Here is an 18558-nt window from a genome sequence, read left to right as displayed (position 1 = left end):
CCATTTATATTTATTTATATGTATTTTTAATTATGAATCTAAATAATTTGTGTAAGGTATTGGATTATTGGGGCCCAAGTAAAAGGTTACTTGGTGACATGAATTTTCTACAGCAACTAAAGGATTATGATAAAGATAATATACCAATTTCAATTATGACTGTCATTCGAAAAACCTATTTACCAGACAAAAATTTTAAACCACATATTGTGGCTAAAGCTTCGAGTGCAGCCGAAGGCTTATGCAAATGGATAATAGCATTAGATAAATATGATCAAGTAATAAAAATAGTTGCACCAAAAAAAGAAAAACTGGAAATAGCTAATGCTGAATACGAAGCAACAATGGCAATTCTCGAAGAAAAAAGAAAGCAAGTACAACAACTACAAGAAAAATTAGACTCTTTAAAAGAACGTTTAGAGGAAACTGAAAAAAACAAAGAAAATTTGCTAGCTGAAGTAGCATTATGTGAGAGCAAATTGTTAAAAGCTGAAAAACTTATAGGTATTATGTACTTAATAAATAAACAAATTTATATTTTATTCTTGGATAAATTAATTATTCTAGGTAGTCTTGGTGGAGAAAAACATCGTTGGGCGCAACGTGCCGAAGAACTTCAACACAACTATAATTGCATTCCAGGTGACATTCTCATATCATGTGGTATTATTGCATATTTAGCACCATTTACGTCACAGTTCCGGTAATATTTTAATATTAAAAACATTTAATTTAAACTCAATATAGCTAAAAGAGATTGTAATATTTTGAATTTTAAGAATTACGGCAGTAAATGTTTGGAAAACGTTATGTAAAAATCTACAAATCCCAAGTTCAGACGATTATAGCTTAATCGATGTATTAGGTGTACCTATTAAAATTCAAAATTGGACTATTAATAGCCTACCAATGGATTCTTTTTCAATTAGTAATGCCATAATTATGGATGAATCACAGAGATGGTCACTATTAATTGATCCTCAAGGTCAAGCGCATAAATGGATCAAAACAATGGAAAGAGTGAATGATTTAACCATTGTAAAATTAAATGACCCTACTTACATGAAAAATATTGAAATATGTATTGAATTCGGAAAACCAGTATTAATTGAAAACGTACTTGAAGATTTGGATCCACCGTTAGATCCAATTTTATTAAAACAAATGTACAAACAAGGTGAACTTTCGTTTAAAAAATCAGAATTACTATTTGGATCAACTTTTATAGCAACAAAAAATTTATTTTTACCTATTTAATTGTATCTTATTTTTTAGGAAATTCCTATTATATTGCTCTTGGAGATAACGTTATTGACTATAATCCGAAATTTAAGCTTTATATAACGTCAAAATTAAGAAACCCTCATTACTTACCAGAAGTGTTCAATAAAGTGACTATTATTAATTTTGCTTTAACTGTGGAAGGCTTAGAAGATCAATTACTTGGAATTGTTGTTGCGAAAGAACGGTAAGTTATACATTATAATAGTAAAAAATTATAGACCTTAGTATTTTTACATCATATAATGTTAATGTATTTTTAGGCCAGATTTAGAATCTAAAAGACAACAGTTAATTATCGAAAGCGCTACAAATACAAGAGCATTATTAGATGTAGAAAATAACATCTTGCAAATACTTTCAGCACCAGGAAACATATTAGAAGATGAAAATGCAGTTGATGTATTGGATAATTCTAAGGTATCAAAATAGTTCAGAAGATTTTAAAATGCATAGAAAATAGTTCAATTTATTTTAATCTTTTTGTTTTTGCTAACAATTATAGGTATTAGCAAGAGAAATCACCATAAAACAAGCAGCTTCAATTGATACTGTTGCAGTAATAGATCAATTTAGATTACAATATAAACCAATCGCTGAACACTGTTCAATACTTTATTATTGTATCACCAATTTACCTAATCTTGATCCTATGTATCATTATTCATTAGTTTGGTATATAAACATATACATAATGACTATTGAAACAGCGTAAATGAACATATTTTTATTTTCACTTATGTTTGATATTTTTAAATTGGATTAATGTTGTAAAACATAATTAATTTTTGTCATTAGAAATAAATCAAAATTTATAAACGTAAGATTACAAGCATTGAAAGAAACATTTACATACAATTTATACTCCAATGTATGTCGTTCGTTATTTGAAAAAGATAAAACATTATTCTCGTTTATTATGTGTTCAACTATAATGCTGTAAGTACTTTTTTTCTGTATACAATATAATTTAAATTTAAACAATTTCTGCATTACAGGGCTGAGAATAAAATAGAAAAACAAGAGTTTATGTTCCTAATAAGTGGCGGTGTTGGTCTAAAAAATACTGAGAATAATCCATGTGATTGGCTTCTCGAAAAAAACTGGGATCAGTTATATCGATTAAATGAACTAGTAAATTTTAAAGGTTAATACTGGTTTTATAGGTTATTCATTAGAACTGCTTTTTATAGTCATAAGGGATGATCTAGTGATTCCTAGCATGATCTTGAAAACTGAGGCTTTCATTTTGGTAAAACAATCAACATTTTTTTTTTCTTTAGCATTTAGACCACATAATCTTACCACGCCTAATTTAACGAAAAAATGGGCTTAGTAAACTTAATAAATCACACTGTATACTTCATACATTATTTTTAAAATCATTTTTAAAAAGTGACTGGACGTTTTATTCATTATTATGTTAAATACTTTTCTAGGATTCATCAATTTATCTTTTTTTAGAAAATCGCAGCATGAAAACCAAAAGGTTCTATGTTAGATTTATTCCAAAATTACTTTTGGACATTATTTTTAATTATTTAGCCCTTAATAATTTTTTTGTATAAATAAATTAATTTGAGTAAGTACTAAATGAGATTCAATGAACTAAATAATTCTATTTAGGCATAAGTTAAATAATAGTTAATTTAGTTATTTTCTAGAAAGATATTTTATTCTTAACAATTATTTTATAACCAAAAAGTTTTATATTTCCACACATTTTTAGTTACCCGATTAGTACTACAAATATTACACTTTTGGTGTACCCACAGTTTAACTATTCTTTGAACACTACTCCACCTTCCACCATAAATAACTACTATATAACAGGATATATGCTTAATCTTCTCTAAAATTAAGCTATTATTTATAAATGTAAGATGTTGATAAATTTTCTATCAAAAATTCTGTGTGTAGAACTTAGTGCTTAATACGGAAAAATTCTGATATCTTTTATATTTTACTTATTCTCTTTATTTTGATGACTATGATATGTCAAAAATGTATACAATTATGTGTTTTTTTACTAAAAAATACGTACAAATCTTAAAAACGCTCTCTTGTAAAAAAATAAAATATTGGCATAGAACCATTTGGTTTTAATAACATAAATTAACATATTATTAATTTTAAGAATTGAAATTTTAACTTTTCATTTATAGGTACAAAAAAATATTAATAATAACAATCATATAATTTTAAAACTGTTTAATATATTTTTGTTGAAATAAAAAATATAGTATTAAACATCTTTTATAGGTATAAAAGAACATTTTATTCAAAATATTAATGAATGGAAAGAGTACTACGATCTAGTAGAACCTCATAACTCAAAATTTCCAAATCCATGGTATGATAAACTAAGTAATTTTCAAAAGATTCTTGTTATACGCACTATTCGACCTGACAAAGTCACACCAGTCATAATAAGGCTAATAGAAAAAGAACTAGGTGAAAAGTTTACACATCCGCCTCCATTCGATATTAGCAAGTCTTACGGAGATTCTATTTGTTTAACTCCCCTTATCTTTGTACTTTCACCTGGAGTGGACCCAATGGCTAATTTATTACAATTTGCTGAAAAAAAAGGCCAATCTGAAAAGTTACAAAGTGTTTCCCTAGGCCAAGGACAAGTAAATGATTAAAAAAAATTAATTTAAGTAACATAGGTATTAATTATTTCCTAGTTATTAAAAAAAATTAAAATATTAGGGACCAATCGCTGCAGCTTTAATTGAAGACGCACAGCAAACTGGTGGTTGGGTTTGTTTACAAAATTGTCATCTAGCTACTTCATGGATGGGGAAATTGGAATTAATTTGTAATTCATTAAATATGTCTAATACAAATAGTGCATTTAGACTATGGTTAACTAGTTATCCATCAGCACAAGTAATTTTTTAAAATTAATTCATGACATATAAAGTTCTGTATTTATTTTTTTAGTTTCCAGTATCTGTTCTTGAAAATGGTGTAAAAATGACTAATGAACCTCCTATGGGATTACAAGCAAATATGCTTCGAAACTACCAATCACACCCTGTTAAAAATCAAGAATTTTTTGAAGGTTGTCCAAGTAAAGAACGACCATTTACTAAATTGCTCTATGGTATTACATTCTTCCACGCTGTAGTACAAGAAAGAAAAAAATTTGGAGCTATTGGTTGGAATATACCATATGGCTTCAATGAATCAGATTATAATATTTCAATACTGCAACTTCAAGTAAAAAAGATACTTAAAATATCATATATGTATGATAATATTATTGTTAATGAACTTAATAGATGTACATAAATGAATTTGAGGATATTCCATTCGATGCAATAACATATTTAATAGGAGAGTGTAATTATGGTGGCCGGGTAACTGACGATTGGGATAGACGAACTATGAAAACTATATTAAATATTTTTTGTTGTCCTGAAGTTGTCGCAGATCCTAATTATCTGTTTTGCCCTTTGAGCACCAAATATGGCATACCTTTTCGAAATAACTATCATGATTTTATTAAAAAAATTGAGGTTAAGAAAAATATATAATTTAACATATAAAACATTATTTTAAAAATTATTTTTAATTGGTAAAACTAGGAAATTCCCAAAACTCCTAATCCAGAAGTTTTTGGACTACATATGAATTCAGGTATTACCCAAGATTTACAAACTTCGATGCAACTTTTTAATTCATTAATGTCAGTGACTGAAACTGGCGTTAGTGGTGCAGATGAAAATGATTCTATGGATAATTTATTGATGGCAATTATAATGGATATATTATCGAAGCTCCCTGAAAATTTTGACATAGAGACTGCTGGAAATAAATATCCAGTTATGTATAAGGAGTCAATGAATACAGTTCTTATTCAAGAAATGGAACGCTTTAATACACTTTTATCTGTAGTTCGCAAAAGCTTGCACGATCTTTCGAAAGCTATTAAGGGTGCCATTGTAATGACACCTGAATTAGAAACTATGGCTTCATCATTAGCAATTTCCAAATATCCAATGTTATGGTCTAAATATTCATATCCAAGTTTAAAATCATTAGCAGGCTATGTTAAAAACTTATTGGAGAGACTACAATTTTTTCAAGTAAATATATCATTTATTATTTTAATAACAAACTATATATGAACTCTACACATTGAAATAACATAAGCTTCAAGAGGATAAAAAAGATACAAATTTCTTTTCATTTTTTGCTAATTTGAAAAGCTTGTCCTTTTAATTTCTTAGGTTAAATATTTCTTGTAAATTTGATTTATAAACAAAATAAGTTTACTTTTTTGGAATTTACCCAATAATTAATTAATTTGATCACTAGTTTAAATAAGAGATAACTAGATTTTTACTAAATGTTACTAATTTCCATTTTTGTAGATAACACAAAAAAATTTTAAACAAACGCGTAATGTAAATTGCAATGATCATACTAGTTGCTGATAAGCTCTAGTTTTTAGTAAAATCTTCCACTTTCATATCTCGGAAAGCCATTTTACTATTTATAATATTTTTTTTAGTTTTAAATTATTTTTAGAGTTTAAGATTGTATATTATTATAGTTTTATTTTTCAATTGTTAAGTTGGTCAATATCAGTTTATTATAAAGATTAGATTTATGTAGCAGACAAATGATTATTTAAGTAGTTTACCAATGTCTTTTTTCTACCGTTAATGTTGACGTGTAGTAACCCAATAGCTACAACTAATAGGAAAAAGTATAGCTCAACTTCAGAACAAAATAGTATCTGATGTTTTCAATTGTACACATTATGTCCCATTTATCTTCTTTTTCTTCGCCATTTCTCAACTCCCAGGTCACCCTTATCCTAAACATAGTTACATCATAGCTGGCCTCACTACAGTCTTGTAGAATTTACCTTTCAGCCTCATTGGAATTCTTTTATCGCATAAGACACCAGACGCTTCTCTCCACTTCAACCACCCTCACTTAATCCTGTGTCTTACATCCTTGTCAATACCACCACTCTTTTGCATAACTGATCCTAAATACTTGAAACTTTACACTTCTCCTATCACGTCCTCGCCTATTGTCGCTGAACTCCTCATTTTACTTACCTCATGTTCTCCACAAAATCCCATATCTCTCACCAATTAAATATACCAGTCTTTTTTTCCATAAAATATCCTCTAATGTTTCTCTTGGATACTCTTCATTCTGCAATTTTTTAAAATATACTTTTCACCTTTTTTCACATCATCGCTCATTAGTACCCTCTTATCATAGCTTTTTATAAAACTAACCTAGTAATAATATTTAGACTGTTTTCCATAGTACACTCCATTACTTTACTAATATCATTAAATAGTCTTTTTTAATATCAAAAATATTTAAACCAAATTTATTACAGAATTGGTATGAGAATGGTAAACCAAATAATTTTTGGTTGAGTGGATTTTTTTTCACTCAAGCATTTTTAACGGGTACCATGCAAAATTTTGCTCGACGGTATCAAATTCCAATAGATCAATTATGTTTTGATTTTCAAGTTCAGAAAACAGACAGGATAAATAAAGTACCTGAAGATGGAGTTTACTGCTACGGATTATTTTTAGATGGTGCAAGATGGGATAGATCCAAGTATTAACAAAAATTTATTATAATTAGCTAACATGGGCATATTTTCGTCCATGTTTACTCCATTTGATAGAAATTTTATTTTATTAGTATAATATATTCATATTGTTTACTCCATAACTATTAATATTTCCAATCCTTTTTATCAAATCCTTTTGCATTTGTAATAATTTTAATTTACATTAGCAATTTTTAATGCTCAAATCGATTATGAATCAATTTAGGTTCACAATCTTTAAAATGAATTATATGTTATAATATTTTATTTACTTAAATTACTTTAATTTTCTTTTAGAATGGTGCTTGAAGAACAATATCCAAAAATTTTAACGGATATTTTACCTTTAGTATGGTTTATTCCTATTAGAAAAAATGAGTTGGTGGAAAATTATAGATATGTTTGTCCTATTTATAAAACATCAGAAAGAAAAGGCATACTATCTACCACTGGTCATTCAACAAATTATGTTTTACCAATGTTGTTAAATACTGATAAAAGTGCTTCACACTGGATCTATCGTGGGGTAGCATTATTATGCCAATTAAATGATTAATATAATCTCATTTCTATCCATTTTGTATATTTTTCCTTACTGTAAATAGTTTTTTTGTGCAATTTAATTATGCAATTTTGTTATAATTTTTCTTAAAAATAGTTTATAAATATTTTTCTATTCTATTTTCAATTTTTCTATTGTCCTTCTTTTTAAGAAAGAGAGGAGCAATCGTTAATTAATGGACTAGTTGGTATTTAGATTATCAAAATTACAAAATCTACAGGTCACAAAATAACTATTGTCTGAAGGTTGACTTCTTGTGATTATTAAAATAAATATATGAATAAATCTTTTAAAATGACTACAAATATTTTCAAAAAATTTATGGAATAGACCTACGTAAAACCCGATTTAAACAGAATTGAATCACATTTAGCTGACAAACAAATCCATTTTAAAAGTATTTAAAAAAAATTAAGTCAGGTGAATATTTGTTACGAGAAATATTAATCAAAAAATTTAAAAAAATTTATTATTTTTGTATTTGATACAAAAACATTAAACTCTGAATTTTAACCAAATATTTATTTAAAATATAACAATATAACATTTAGCTTCTTTGAATATAACTATAAATTATTAGGAATTTCAACAAAATAATGAATCTTAATAAAATTGATACATGCTATGTAAGTTCAAAATTAACTCATGTAATAATAATAATTAATATAGTTTGGGGTTATAGTCATTTTTTCAGAATGGTCACAGATTCCAGTTGGTGTACCCTCTATGCATGATATGTGTTTTGCACAGAAAAGTACAACAATAATAAAGTAACCACATTAAAATGAGTAAATATCAAAAAGAATAAATTAAACTATTTCCCTTGATTTCTCTCCTTTCCACATAGTTTTCTGCACACAACAAATGTTAACTTTTCTCCTCATCAATACTTCTACTAATTCTCTACTTTATAAGTTAATGTTCCAACATTCCAAGTACCTATTCTTACTTTGTATCTATCTTTCTCCCTTATACACGAGTCCAGCCTAGAGTAAAGTTGTGATGTCCCTACACCGTTGACACTACAAGCGTTGGGAAGATCTATACACATGACTGGTGAAACAGCTACCGCGCAAGTTGTCCGGCTGGTATCAAACACTTTATTCCTTAGGCCTTCTCCATTTTTAACTACTTTCTGTTGTCCCTGCGTACATCTGAGATGGGACAATCCGCCTAAGTTCTATTCAGGATTCCTCATACTTTTTTGACAAAAGATTTTTACGTCGGCTGTCGATCTGATACAACCTCATTAGTCGCCTCTTACGACTGGCAGAGGGGCCGGGGAAGTATTCTTATCCCTTATCCACAGGGACAAAAATATAATTTCTAAATACGGTTTTATTTGTTTGTCAGTAAACTAAAAATAAAGTATACATAAAATTGCAATGAGAATGATGAAAACGAACGAAATAAAACGGTGTTCGAATAAAAACTATGCACGTGGGCTTAAAAAAGAGACCATAACTCAGTCATAAAACAAACGGATATCAATAAAATTTTCAGGGTACTTCTCGTGTGTCTGTGGGCAATCCTAAAATTTTAAAAACAAGTCTAAATTGATAAAAGATGGCAGCTATGAGAGTTTTTTTTTTTTAAATCTGAAATTTTTAAAAAATTTTAGTCATACATTTTTAATTTTAGCTTTTAAATTAAATTTATTAATAATTTATAATTTTTATGAGTTACACTTTTTTTAAATCATATTTCAGTTAAAATATAAGTTCAACACTAAACCACGATGGACATTTTTTTTCTGATATAATACTGAGGTATGTTTCTTAGAATTATATTTCTCAAAACTTTGTAACATTCAATAACGGCAGTATTGATACATTCGTCAAAAAATTGTTTATCCCAATCTATTAAATTTTAATCTCTTAATATTAAACATTATTCATTTGAAAATGAATAGATTTACTATCTAATGGAATCTCGAGACTAAAAATTTATTTTTGTAACTCAAGCGATGCGTTTATCTGGATAAATGTGAAAACGGAGTAATTGTTATGTAAATAATTTTGACATTTTCGAAAACTAACACGCTTTTGTGGTTGTTATACTTAAAAGTTAATTTTTAGATCTTCAAAAATTAAATAGATTCTATTTAACTCTCAGTTAAAATATATATATTAGGCTGGTCTTTATCTACTAAGGCTAAAAAAAAAAATTGAACAAAACATAGCGGCACCCCCTAATTTTGTTTATTTTTAGATAATAATGATTTTTGTTGAGTTTCGTAAGATTTACTTACCCCCTTCGGGTGCCGAATGAAGGTTGAAAATCCACTGAATAGGGTGGTTTTTTAGTTTTCGGCTAATATCTCAACAACAAAAGCTCAAAACGAAAAATTGTATAGAATAAAAATTATAGACCTTAATATTTTCTATATAAATTGTATCTTTACAAATTCTCGTAGGTTGATTTTTTTCCTCGCCAGGACAAAAACAAAAAAATATTTGAATAGTTCGGTACATCAAACAATTATAAAAGTATTTACGTTTACAGGGACAACTGATTATAATATATACAAAATAAATCATAAAAAGATTATAAAATATACTCTATAATATAAGTTTAAAAAAATGCATTTTATAAATAAGCATACTAAGGTGTCAATGAAAGTACTAGTTTTTCTTTACATAATTGACATTTAAATTAGAATGTTGCTGTCATCGATTTTTTTTTGTGATCTGGAAAAACTTTTCGATATTTCTGAACGACCTAAAACATGTTAAGTATAAATTAGTAATTTAGCAATCCGTTCTATATATTTTATTGCAATTTACTTGAAGTATAAATTGTTTTTGTGCTTCATTTTTCGTTAGTTTATCATTGAACTCCTCCATCAATTTCACACCCCTTTCAGCAGTGTCATTTACAACACGGATTGATTTAACTATTTTTTTCGCTTCTTGGTAATACTTATCACCTTCCCAATTCGAGGAGTCTAATTTCAAAAATTCTGTATCGATATTAAATCTTATAAAAAAATATCCCGAACTTTGTTCAAGCATATCTGTAAAAAACTCTTGTTTCAGAAACGTCTCCACATTATCTATTTTTAAAAAATATTTTTTTGGACCAAAATCGCTTTGATCTGATGGGTAAGTAGATAAATTATTTAAAATAATTTTTGCCATTTTATTTCGGGTTTCTAACGAAACTCTATTATCAAATATTGAAAAAACAATACATTCTTGATTAAAGTACCACAAATGATTTAAAAATTTTTTTAAACACGAATCTGCAATAATTTTATCATCATTTTTATATTCATATAGAGTCCTTATTAAGTGCATATCGTTTAGTGGCGCTTCACATGATTGGTCAGCCATAGACCACGGCCTTATATAAATTTTTATAATAAATGCACATATTCTGCATATTGCAGTCTCTTCCGACTTGGATAATTTGAATTCTTGTTGAAGTAAAAAAATTTTCAAACAATAAATGCCTTTAGCCATCCATCTTGCTTGATGATAAGCCCCAGGTTGCCTAATAATAATACCTCCTGGTGGTGATCCTCCTAGAATTATAATTACAAGCTCTAAAAACTCTTTATAGTCATTTCTAGGATGTTTTTTCAAAATCGCCTCCTGACAAAATAATAAAATGTTTTCGCGTTTAGGAGATACAATATTTTCCAAATTTTTATTTGTATTCCAAATGCTAATATTCTTAGTATTAATATTATTCCAAGTACTTTTAAATCTTTTAAATAGGGCAATATCTGGGCCTGATGATACATGAAGTTTCGTTTCAGCAATTGCAGTTTGGAGAAGCAACTCGTAAACATGGTGGCGGCATGCAAGATATAAAATATCCCTATCTAACTTTTGTTCTAAAAGTGTACAAGCCCCGTTTATACGCCCAGTATTCGATGCTGTTGTATCGAATACAAATGCTTGAACTTTGTCCAATAAAGACCACTTTGCAAGGTTATCATATACTGCAGATGATATTTCTAGCCCTGTTCCAGATGGTATTTGAGGGACACCAAGTAACTGCTCTAAATCAGGGCTAGTTATAATTACTGGTAGACGATCTACTTTGTCTTGACCAGTCAAATCGGGTAGTAATTTACCATCCCAGTGAACTACCACAAAATTAACTTTTTTGTTTAAAAAATCAGACTTTACCTTATCTGCGCTTTCCTTCCGAAAATGTTGCCGAATATTTTTAATGGATGTTCTATTTAAAATGTAATTATTTTGATCGATGGATAAACTATCAAGGCACGCAGATAGTATATGAACGGCATCACGGTCGCTAATTTTGCATTTGTCTAATGCAGCTGATAATCTAGGTGTAATTAACTGAATTGTGCCTCTATTTGTACCAGAAGGACCTGGTTGAGGTTCTTCTAAAATCAGGTTTTCATTGTTCAACTCCTCCGAACTTAGGTCAGTAAGACCTATCTGACAGTGTTTCAACTAAAACGATACCAATAAATAAAATTAAAAATCACGTGTATCTAATTTGAATATTTTAATTATGTTATATCTTAAATTACCTGAGAATAACTTTAAGACTTCTGATTCATGTTTTCTTTTTTTATTCAATTTTTTTTCAATTTTTTTTTCTTTTCTTTTTTCTTTAGCATCAAGAACCATATCTACACCAAGCATACAACCGGGGCGTCCGGGGAGTCTCTGTGAGAGCAAAAATTTTCTATCTTCTGCAATACTTATTATATTTAGTGCATCTTGATGAGCAATATCGAAAAGATTATTTAGACTTTCTATATAATTTTTTTCTTTATTTTTTTGATGTTCGCTTCCATGGTTTTTACTTTTTTCCAGTGCCCTCCAAGCGTCATATTCCTTTTTCAACTTTTTTACACAGTGTGATTTATCTTTTGTTGGAATCCGTGCTTTTCTCCAAAAAATTAAACATTCCTCTATTACTAGTAGACAACTTTCAGACAACGTCATTTTGGCAAAACGCATGTTAGAAAATAATACACACATACAGTCACCTATGGAGGGTAATTTGCTGCCAAGAATTTGAATATTAGTTGGGCCAATTAAATAAATAAATTCTCGCGTCATTTTCAAATATCTCAAAAAAATTAATTAAGCTGAATAAATGAATAAATAAAAAACACTAAACAATACCAAAACGCATGAACCGCGGAACAAACGAGTAAAAAAAACAAGTTGTAAATAAAAGTGGCGAATGATTAGATAATAAATTGATCGTATTACTAAAGTAGCCAAACTTATCAAAATTTTCCAGTTATTGTGATCATTATCAAATAATGTAAAAGGTCTAAAGTGCAACAATGAACACAATAATCTTGCTTAGTGACAAAAAATTGGAAAATTTCAGCAATAAATAAACTAGATATTCACAACATGTTTAAATGTCAATTATGTAAAGAAAAACTAGTACTTTCATTGACACCTTAGTATGCTTATTTATAAAATGCATTTTTTTAAACTTATATTATAGAGTATATTTTATAATCTTTTTATGATTTATTTTGTATATATTATAATCAGTTGTCCCTGTAAACGTAAATACTTTTATAATTGTTTGATGTACCGAACTATTCAAATATTTTTTTGTTTTCGTCCTGGCGAGGAAAAAAATCAACCTACGAGAATTTGTAAAGATACAATTTATATAGAAAATATTAAGGTCTATAATTTTTATTCTATACAATTTTTCGTTTTGAGCTTTTGTTGTTGAGATATTAGCCGAAAACTAAAAAACCACCCTATTCAGTGGATTTTCAACCTTCATTCGGCACCCGAAGGGGGTAAGTAAATCTTACGAAACTCAACAAAAATCATTATTATCTAAAAATAAACAAAATTAGGGGGTGCCGCACAATTTATTATAAAGTTGAAAAATAAGGACCAGCCTAATATATATAGGTAATAATGATAATAATATAACTCTTTAGGAAAATGACTACGTAATTTTTAATTTGTTACAGAACTCTTATTGAAGAAAATAATACATTATAATAATACAAAAATTAATCATTTAAGGGTTTGTATATAAATAAATTAATACAATATCAAGAGATGTCATGACAAATGTGACCTTGGATTAATTATAAAGTATTTAATTTGTTATTAAAACAAAACAATGTCAATTACATATTTTTATTTATTAAAAATCTACCTCCTAGTTCTAAATAAACTTACTGCGATTATCGACACTAGAAGATCAAGTGAAGTTATACGAGCTGTATAAATTACATACATATAATTAATGCACATTTTCAAGATTTTTTAACTACCTAATGGTTTTATAGAATAATAATTTACATATCATCAAATAATTATTACAAAATTAAATAGTTTACTAAAAAAAAAAATCATTGTGTGAAAATATGTTTTTCAATAACAATAATAATTATATACGTATAAAACTATGCAAATATTTTAATTAATTTTATGTGACCCGTTCACAAACAAAACAGAGTATATATTTTTAAACACACCATTATTTTATAACCATCTATATCCCGAAATTTAACATGCTAGAAAGGATGGTGGCCTTCTTTCACAAGATGATTCTTGGCTAGGCCAGTGATGGATGGGACAGGTATTATGACCGGCTTGGACTTAAGACCAGACATCACCAATGAGAAAATCATAACAAAATCTCGTTGGCACTATGGGTGCTAAATAAAAATACTGATTTTCGAAAATAATTTTTTGAGAGTAATGTTACCAAGATCTTTTATTAAAAAAATAAAAAGAAGAAATTGAAAATTATTGATTATTAAATAGTTTTTAAAGTGTTGACAATTTTTTCCTTGTTTTATTAAATAATAAGATAACGTATATTATTAAACAATTAATTTATTTAGTGTCTAATAGGTAGATATGTAAATATTATCTATTTTCAAACACTATAGAAACAATATTTTTTAACAAAATTCATAAATCAATATGAGTTTTATTAATAAATTTCATAACTTTGTACTTTGATGATATTAAAACTTGTTATCATGACTCCAAGTCACAATTTCAATTTTAAGACTTCTAAGATTTATCATTTATCACGCTAGATATTACGATAACACGACGCAATAGGTATGGTTGTCAAGTATATATTCATTAATTATGTACATAATTTAAAATAAATCTTTTGGAAAATAAATAATTAATATGGAAAAAATTCAAGTGAATTTTTTAATCTATTAATATTTAATTTCAATAAATGTTCTTTTTTTGACGAGTATATTATTATACTCGTGTGAGGAGAAATGTGGCAGATTGATGCATAATGATAAAAATAACATAAACCATACATCACCTCCAGTCTTTATTTTAATTGTTAACTTAAATTAAATACTAGTTCAAAGTTGCTGTCAGACTGTTATTTACTTAGTTGAATCATTTTCTAACCTTAATTTATAAAATATTAATAATGCTATTGAATAATATAATTTTGATACCATTTTAAAGATATGAAATAAACCTAAAACATTAGTCTTTAAGTCAAAAAATAATTATTTCTGAACAAAGCAATAATATAAAACGGTAAGCATAGTGGGGTCGCGGCACAGTGTCTAACATTATCTTTATTTTAACATGTTTGAAGCTCGGAGTATTTTCGGAACTTAAGTTGAAAAAGTTAAATTTTTGAGTATAAGTTTCTGTTTTTAATCCCCCTCTGTGGGCAGATAAATGGTCAGATTTTCAAAAAATTCATATCAAATGAAAAAATAATATCTATGGTTTCAATATAAAAAATTATTATTTTCATTTTTCAAAAAGTTATGGCAATTTTTAGAAAAAAAAGTTCAAAAAATGTCAAAATTTACCGGTTTTAAAAATTGTAATTTTTGGGAGGGTTTTCACTATTTACGAGGAACGGTGGCAAAATTATTTTAGAAAAAATAAATTTATATTTAATATAATTTCTTTTAAAGTCTATGTGAAACTGTACAATTTTGCTATCACGAACCTCTATATGAGTAAATATTGCAAAATAAAAGTATTGAGAATTATTTTAAGTTATTTGATTTATCCCTTATGCCAATCAAACCAACATTGAAATTTTACAAGCTTAATCTTAATAATTTCATATATTAAAAAAATTATCTAATTAAGTTGTTATTGTTATTTCTTGACATTTCTTAGTGCTGTGTATAGAGTTTAATGTAATAACCCAAAAAGAAAAGATAAAATAAAAATATTGGTTTGAAAACAAAAATTTAAATGTGTACTTACCTCGTGTCCCATGTAATGTAACGATTATTTCAAACAATCCAATGTTAATTATGAATTCACACTGTGTTTCGCACGTTATACACTACGCGTTATACAGTTAATATGACCGTTCCAAAAATAACGTTTAATTATAAATAATACGAAACCGTTACACAAAATCTATGACTGTTTATTTATATGTAAGAGATTCTACACATTCTATGTTTTTATTATAAATATAATTCAATAATGTACCCTTATTTGATTCTGTTGAATAAGTATACTTTTGTGAGAGTATATATTATTGAAATATTTTTCAAATATTCCTCTGGCCTGACCAAAAGAAGATTTAAATATACTAATATCTGTGTAAAAGATTTATCAAGGCGGAATTGTGGTGGACCAATGTGTCCCGGCGCTAGCGCCTTGAAAGGATGCGGCACAATAATCACCAAGACAAAAATTAAACAATAAAAAAAAATATATTCATAAGTTTCTCTGTGCTGTCTTCCGGTACGATGTCCGTTAGAACAAAGACATTAAACTCAATGACTAGCTACCCAGTAAGTATAAAGTTGCAATACACTTGGTCAAATAACAATATTATTAAATTAGTTTAAATCTGAAATAATTGTAACCTTTAACTCATAATAAATATTTACCATTAAATGAATAGTTAAAGTTGATTTGGGTTTATTATAAAAATAAAATAATTTTAGAATGTTTGAGGTCTAAAATATTAATTAATATTTATTTCCATGATAAAATAAAAAAAATAAAACATCATTATTTAGTCCAATTTAAAGTCCAAATTAAATAGCAAAAAAACTAAGTTCCAGAGAGTAAGAATTTTGAGTAGAGTGTCGCAGATTTTGTGTATTTTGAAATCATCGAATAAAACTGGTTTTAATAAGAAAAAAATGGGTTTTTATAGTAGACGAGGGTCGTGTAGCGATCCCTAGTGTGATCTTGGAAACTTTATAAACTTATAAGGGTTACTTTGAATCTGTACAATAATCAGTTTTAATTCCCTAGTTTATTGATTATATTATCTTAAATAAGGGAACTCTGTATTGGTGATCTTGTGAATTCATAATATATGACATACATGTATAAAAGATAACATAATATAATATTCTAATTTTATAAGTGATAACAATAATATTACATTAAAATTAACACATCATTTTCAGATATTTCTAGAGAAAACAAATTAAAAATAAACCATGCTAAAACACACCCTCTAAAAGAAAAAACAATGGAAAAATCTAAAAAAAACATTTTAAAAGAGGTATATTTTGATTTATCTTAATTATTTTTGTAATTGTTATAAAATAATAATTTATTTAGTGTGAAGATTATGAAATTGCTGTAGATTTAACTAATATAAAGTTTTATGAGAAATCACGCTTACAGAAATTGAATGATAATTATCAAATTCGCAAAACGAAAATAGAAATGTGCGTCAAAAACAAGTTAAATAAAAAATACACTGAAGTAGAAAAAAAACTTAAAAAAGGTTATGTAAATTTTTATTAAAATTATATTGATTATAAAATTAAAAACTTGATTAATTATTATTAATTAATCATTTTAATATATAAGCTATAAAATATAAATAATAAACTTTTATTAATTAAAAAAAATTAAAACTATATGTCTACACTGGGAAAAAAGTTTTAAGATATAAGGGATGAAATTAAAAAGTATTACTAGCTAATTTTTCGAGATCAAAATATAATATTTTTTATATTCTGCGAGTTATTGGGTGGTTTATGATAAACAGATTAATCTGTATTCTTAAATTTAAATTTATTTTGTTAACCTTGACTTAGTTCTAGCTTTGATGCGTAACTGAAAAACTATTATCACAGATAAGATAAAACCAGATGGTCCATTTTGTGATTTACTGGTTACTCGAACCTGCCTCAATGCAGTTACACTATATATAAGAATTAAATTTATTAAATAGCATCTTTTACTATAATTTTTGTTTCGAATATTTGGTTATGCGTGTTATACATGAGAGTCAATAAGTGTTGCTTTAATGTAATATTTATTGGTAAACTTTTTGATCACATTTAATTTACCTAGATCAGTCTTTTTAACTCTATTACAGATTAAATAATTCGATTTTATATAATCTGCTACAGAATGCTAATATGTTAATAATATTCATACTTCAAAAAATGTATCTCCTGGGCACATTTTTCTGTGTTTTTTAATTAATTTAATTAATTTTGAATTATTTTTTAGCGTATAAAAGGATATATTTAAGTAAATATCATTAATACTTGATGGTTTTATTATATATTTAGTAGTAAATAATTTAAATAAAACTCAACATAGTCAATAATGAGTCATAGGTAAATTAACTATAGTAAATTAAAAAATATAAAAGAAAGAAAAAAATTATCTTTTGTTTTAACTAGTATATGAATTGTACATCAAAAAATATGCTTTTGGTTGCAATCAATTTACATTCATATCTCTTAGAATTAACATAAATGCATATTTTGCAGGCTTATAAGTTTTACAGTTATTTATGGTATTAAATAAAATATGTCCATCTCTTTTAATTAAACAAAACGGTAGCACAGTGGGGTCGCAGCATAGTGGAGACATTGCATAGTAGGGTCCAGTACAGGGTGATTTTTTTATCATAACCCACTCAATTACTTGCAGAATAATAATAATTTAAACATTTTTTTTTTTATTATTTTTAGTTACACATTATTCTTGAATTTTTAACTATGTAATAATTTTTAAGTTCATCCCTTATGCCTTGGAGGGGAGTCAACTTTGTTTTTTTAAATGGTAACACATATTTTTAATTTAATAAAATGTTTGAGTTTTTAATTTAATAGTAAATGGCATTTGAATTTTTAATATAACTTTATTAGCTTATTAGATATAAACATTTAAAGTTTCAAAAT

At 26.9% G+C, this 18558-nt stretch overlaps 3 protein-coding genes across 9 annotated transcripts in view; 2 read left to right on the top strand and 1 right to left on the bottom strand.

Annotated features, from left to right (window-relative positions):
* Positions 1 to 7564, top strand: part of LOC126897225 (dynein axonemal heavy chain 7) — a 30423-nt gene extending 22859 nt beyond the window's left edge. For 5 of the 7 annotated variants that reach the window (XM_050670644.1, XM_050670645.1, XM_050670649.1 and 2 more), the window contains 15 exons: positions 57 to 504; positions 568 to 703; positions 780 to 1177; positions 1276 to 1468; positions 1545 to 1701; positions 1787 to 1992; positions 2080 to 2220; positions 2280 to 2428; positions 3544 to 3917; positions 3997 to 4176; positions 4231 to 4509; positions 4572 to 4808; positions 4878 to 5378; positions 6659 to 6888; positions 7181 to 7564. In XM_050670644.1, the coding sequence (XP_050526601.1) occupies positions 57 to 504; positions 568 to 703; positions 780 to 1177; positions 1276 to 1468; positions 1545 to 1701; positions 1787 to 1992; positions 2080 to 2220; positions 2280 to 2428; positions 3544 to 3917; positions 3997 to 4176; positions 4231 to 4509; positions 4572 to 4808; positions 4878 to 5378; positions 6659 to 6888; positions 7181 to 7439 (3888 nt within the window). In that variant the 3' untranslated portion in view covers positions 7440 to 7564. Of the gene's footprint in view, positions 1 to 56; positions 505 to 567; positions 704 to 779; positions 1178 to 1275; positions 1469 to 1544; positions 1702 to 1786; positions 1993 to 2079; positions 2221 to 2279; positions 2429 to 3543; positions 3918 to 3996; positions 4177 to 4230; positions 4510 to 4571; positions 4809 to 4877; positions 5379 to 6658; positions 6889 to 7180 lie in introns of those variants that run through there. The other 2 variants (XM_050670646.1, XM_050670647.1) reach the window with 2 other exon arrangements.
* A 2009-nt stretch (positions 7565 to 9573) lies between these two features.
* Positions 9574 to 12379, bottom strand: LOC126898110 (uncharacterized). Its single transcript, XM_050672059.1, has 3 exons — positions 12056 to 12379; positions 10232 to 11878; positions 9574 to 10166 (listed from the first exon to the last, which is right to left on the bottom strand). The coding sequence occupies exons 1-3, from the start codon at positions 12377 to 12379 to the stop codon at positions 10101 to 10103; spliced, it is 2037 nt and encodes a 678-aa protein (XP_050528016.1). The 3' UTR covers positions 9574 to 10100.
* Positions 12380 to 16788: 4409 nt separating this feature from the next.
* LOC126897258 (cilia- and flagella-associated protein 91-like) overlaps positions 16789 to 18558 on the top strand; it is a 12264-nt gene continuing 10494 nt past the window's right edge. Inside the window, exons 1-2 of the mRNA XM_050670747.1 lie at positions 16789 to 16913; positions 16973 to 17141. Of these exons, the coding sequence (XP_050526704.1) occupies positions 16881 to 16913; positions 16973 to 17141 (202 nt within the window). The 5' untranslated portion in view covers positions 16789 to 16880. The remainder of the gene's footprint in view (positions 16914 to 16972; positions 17142 to 18558) is intronic.

The sequence above is a fragment of the Daktulosphaira vitifoliae genome, unplaced genomic scaffold (assembly GCF_025091365.1).
Source record: "Daktulosphaira vitifoliae isolate Bord-2020 unplaced genomic scaffold, ASM2509136v1 Scaffold_2, whole genome shotgun sequence".
NCBI classification, from domain to species: Eukaryota; Metazoa; Arthropoda; class Insecta; order Hemiptera; family Phylloxeridae; genus Daktulosphaira; species Daktulosphaira vitifoliae.
This window is presented reverse-complemented; position numbering and strand designations above follow the sequence as displayed.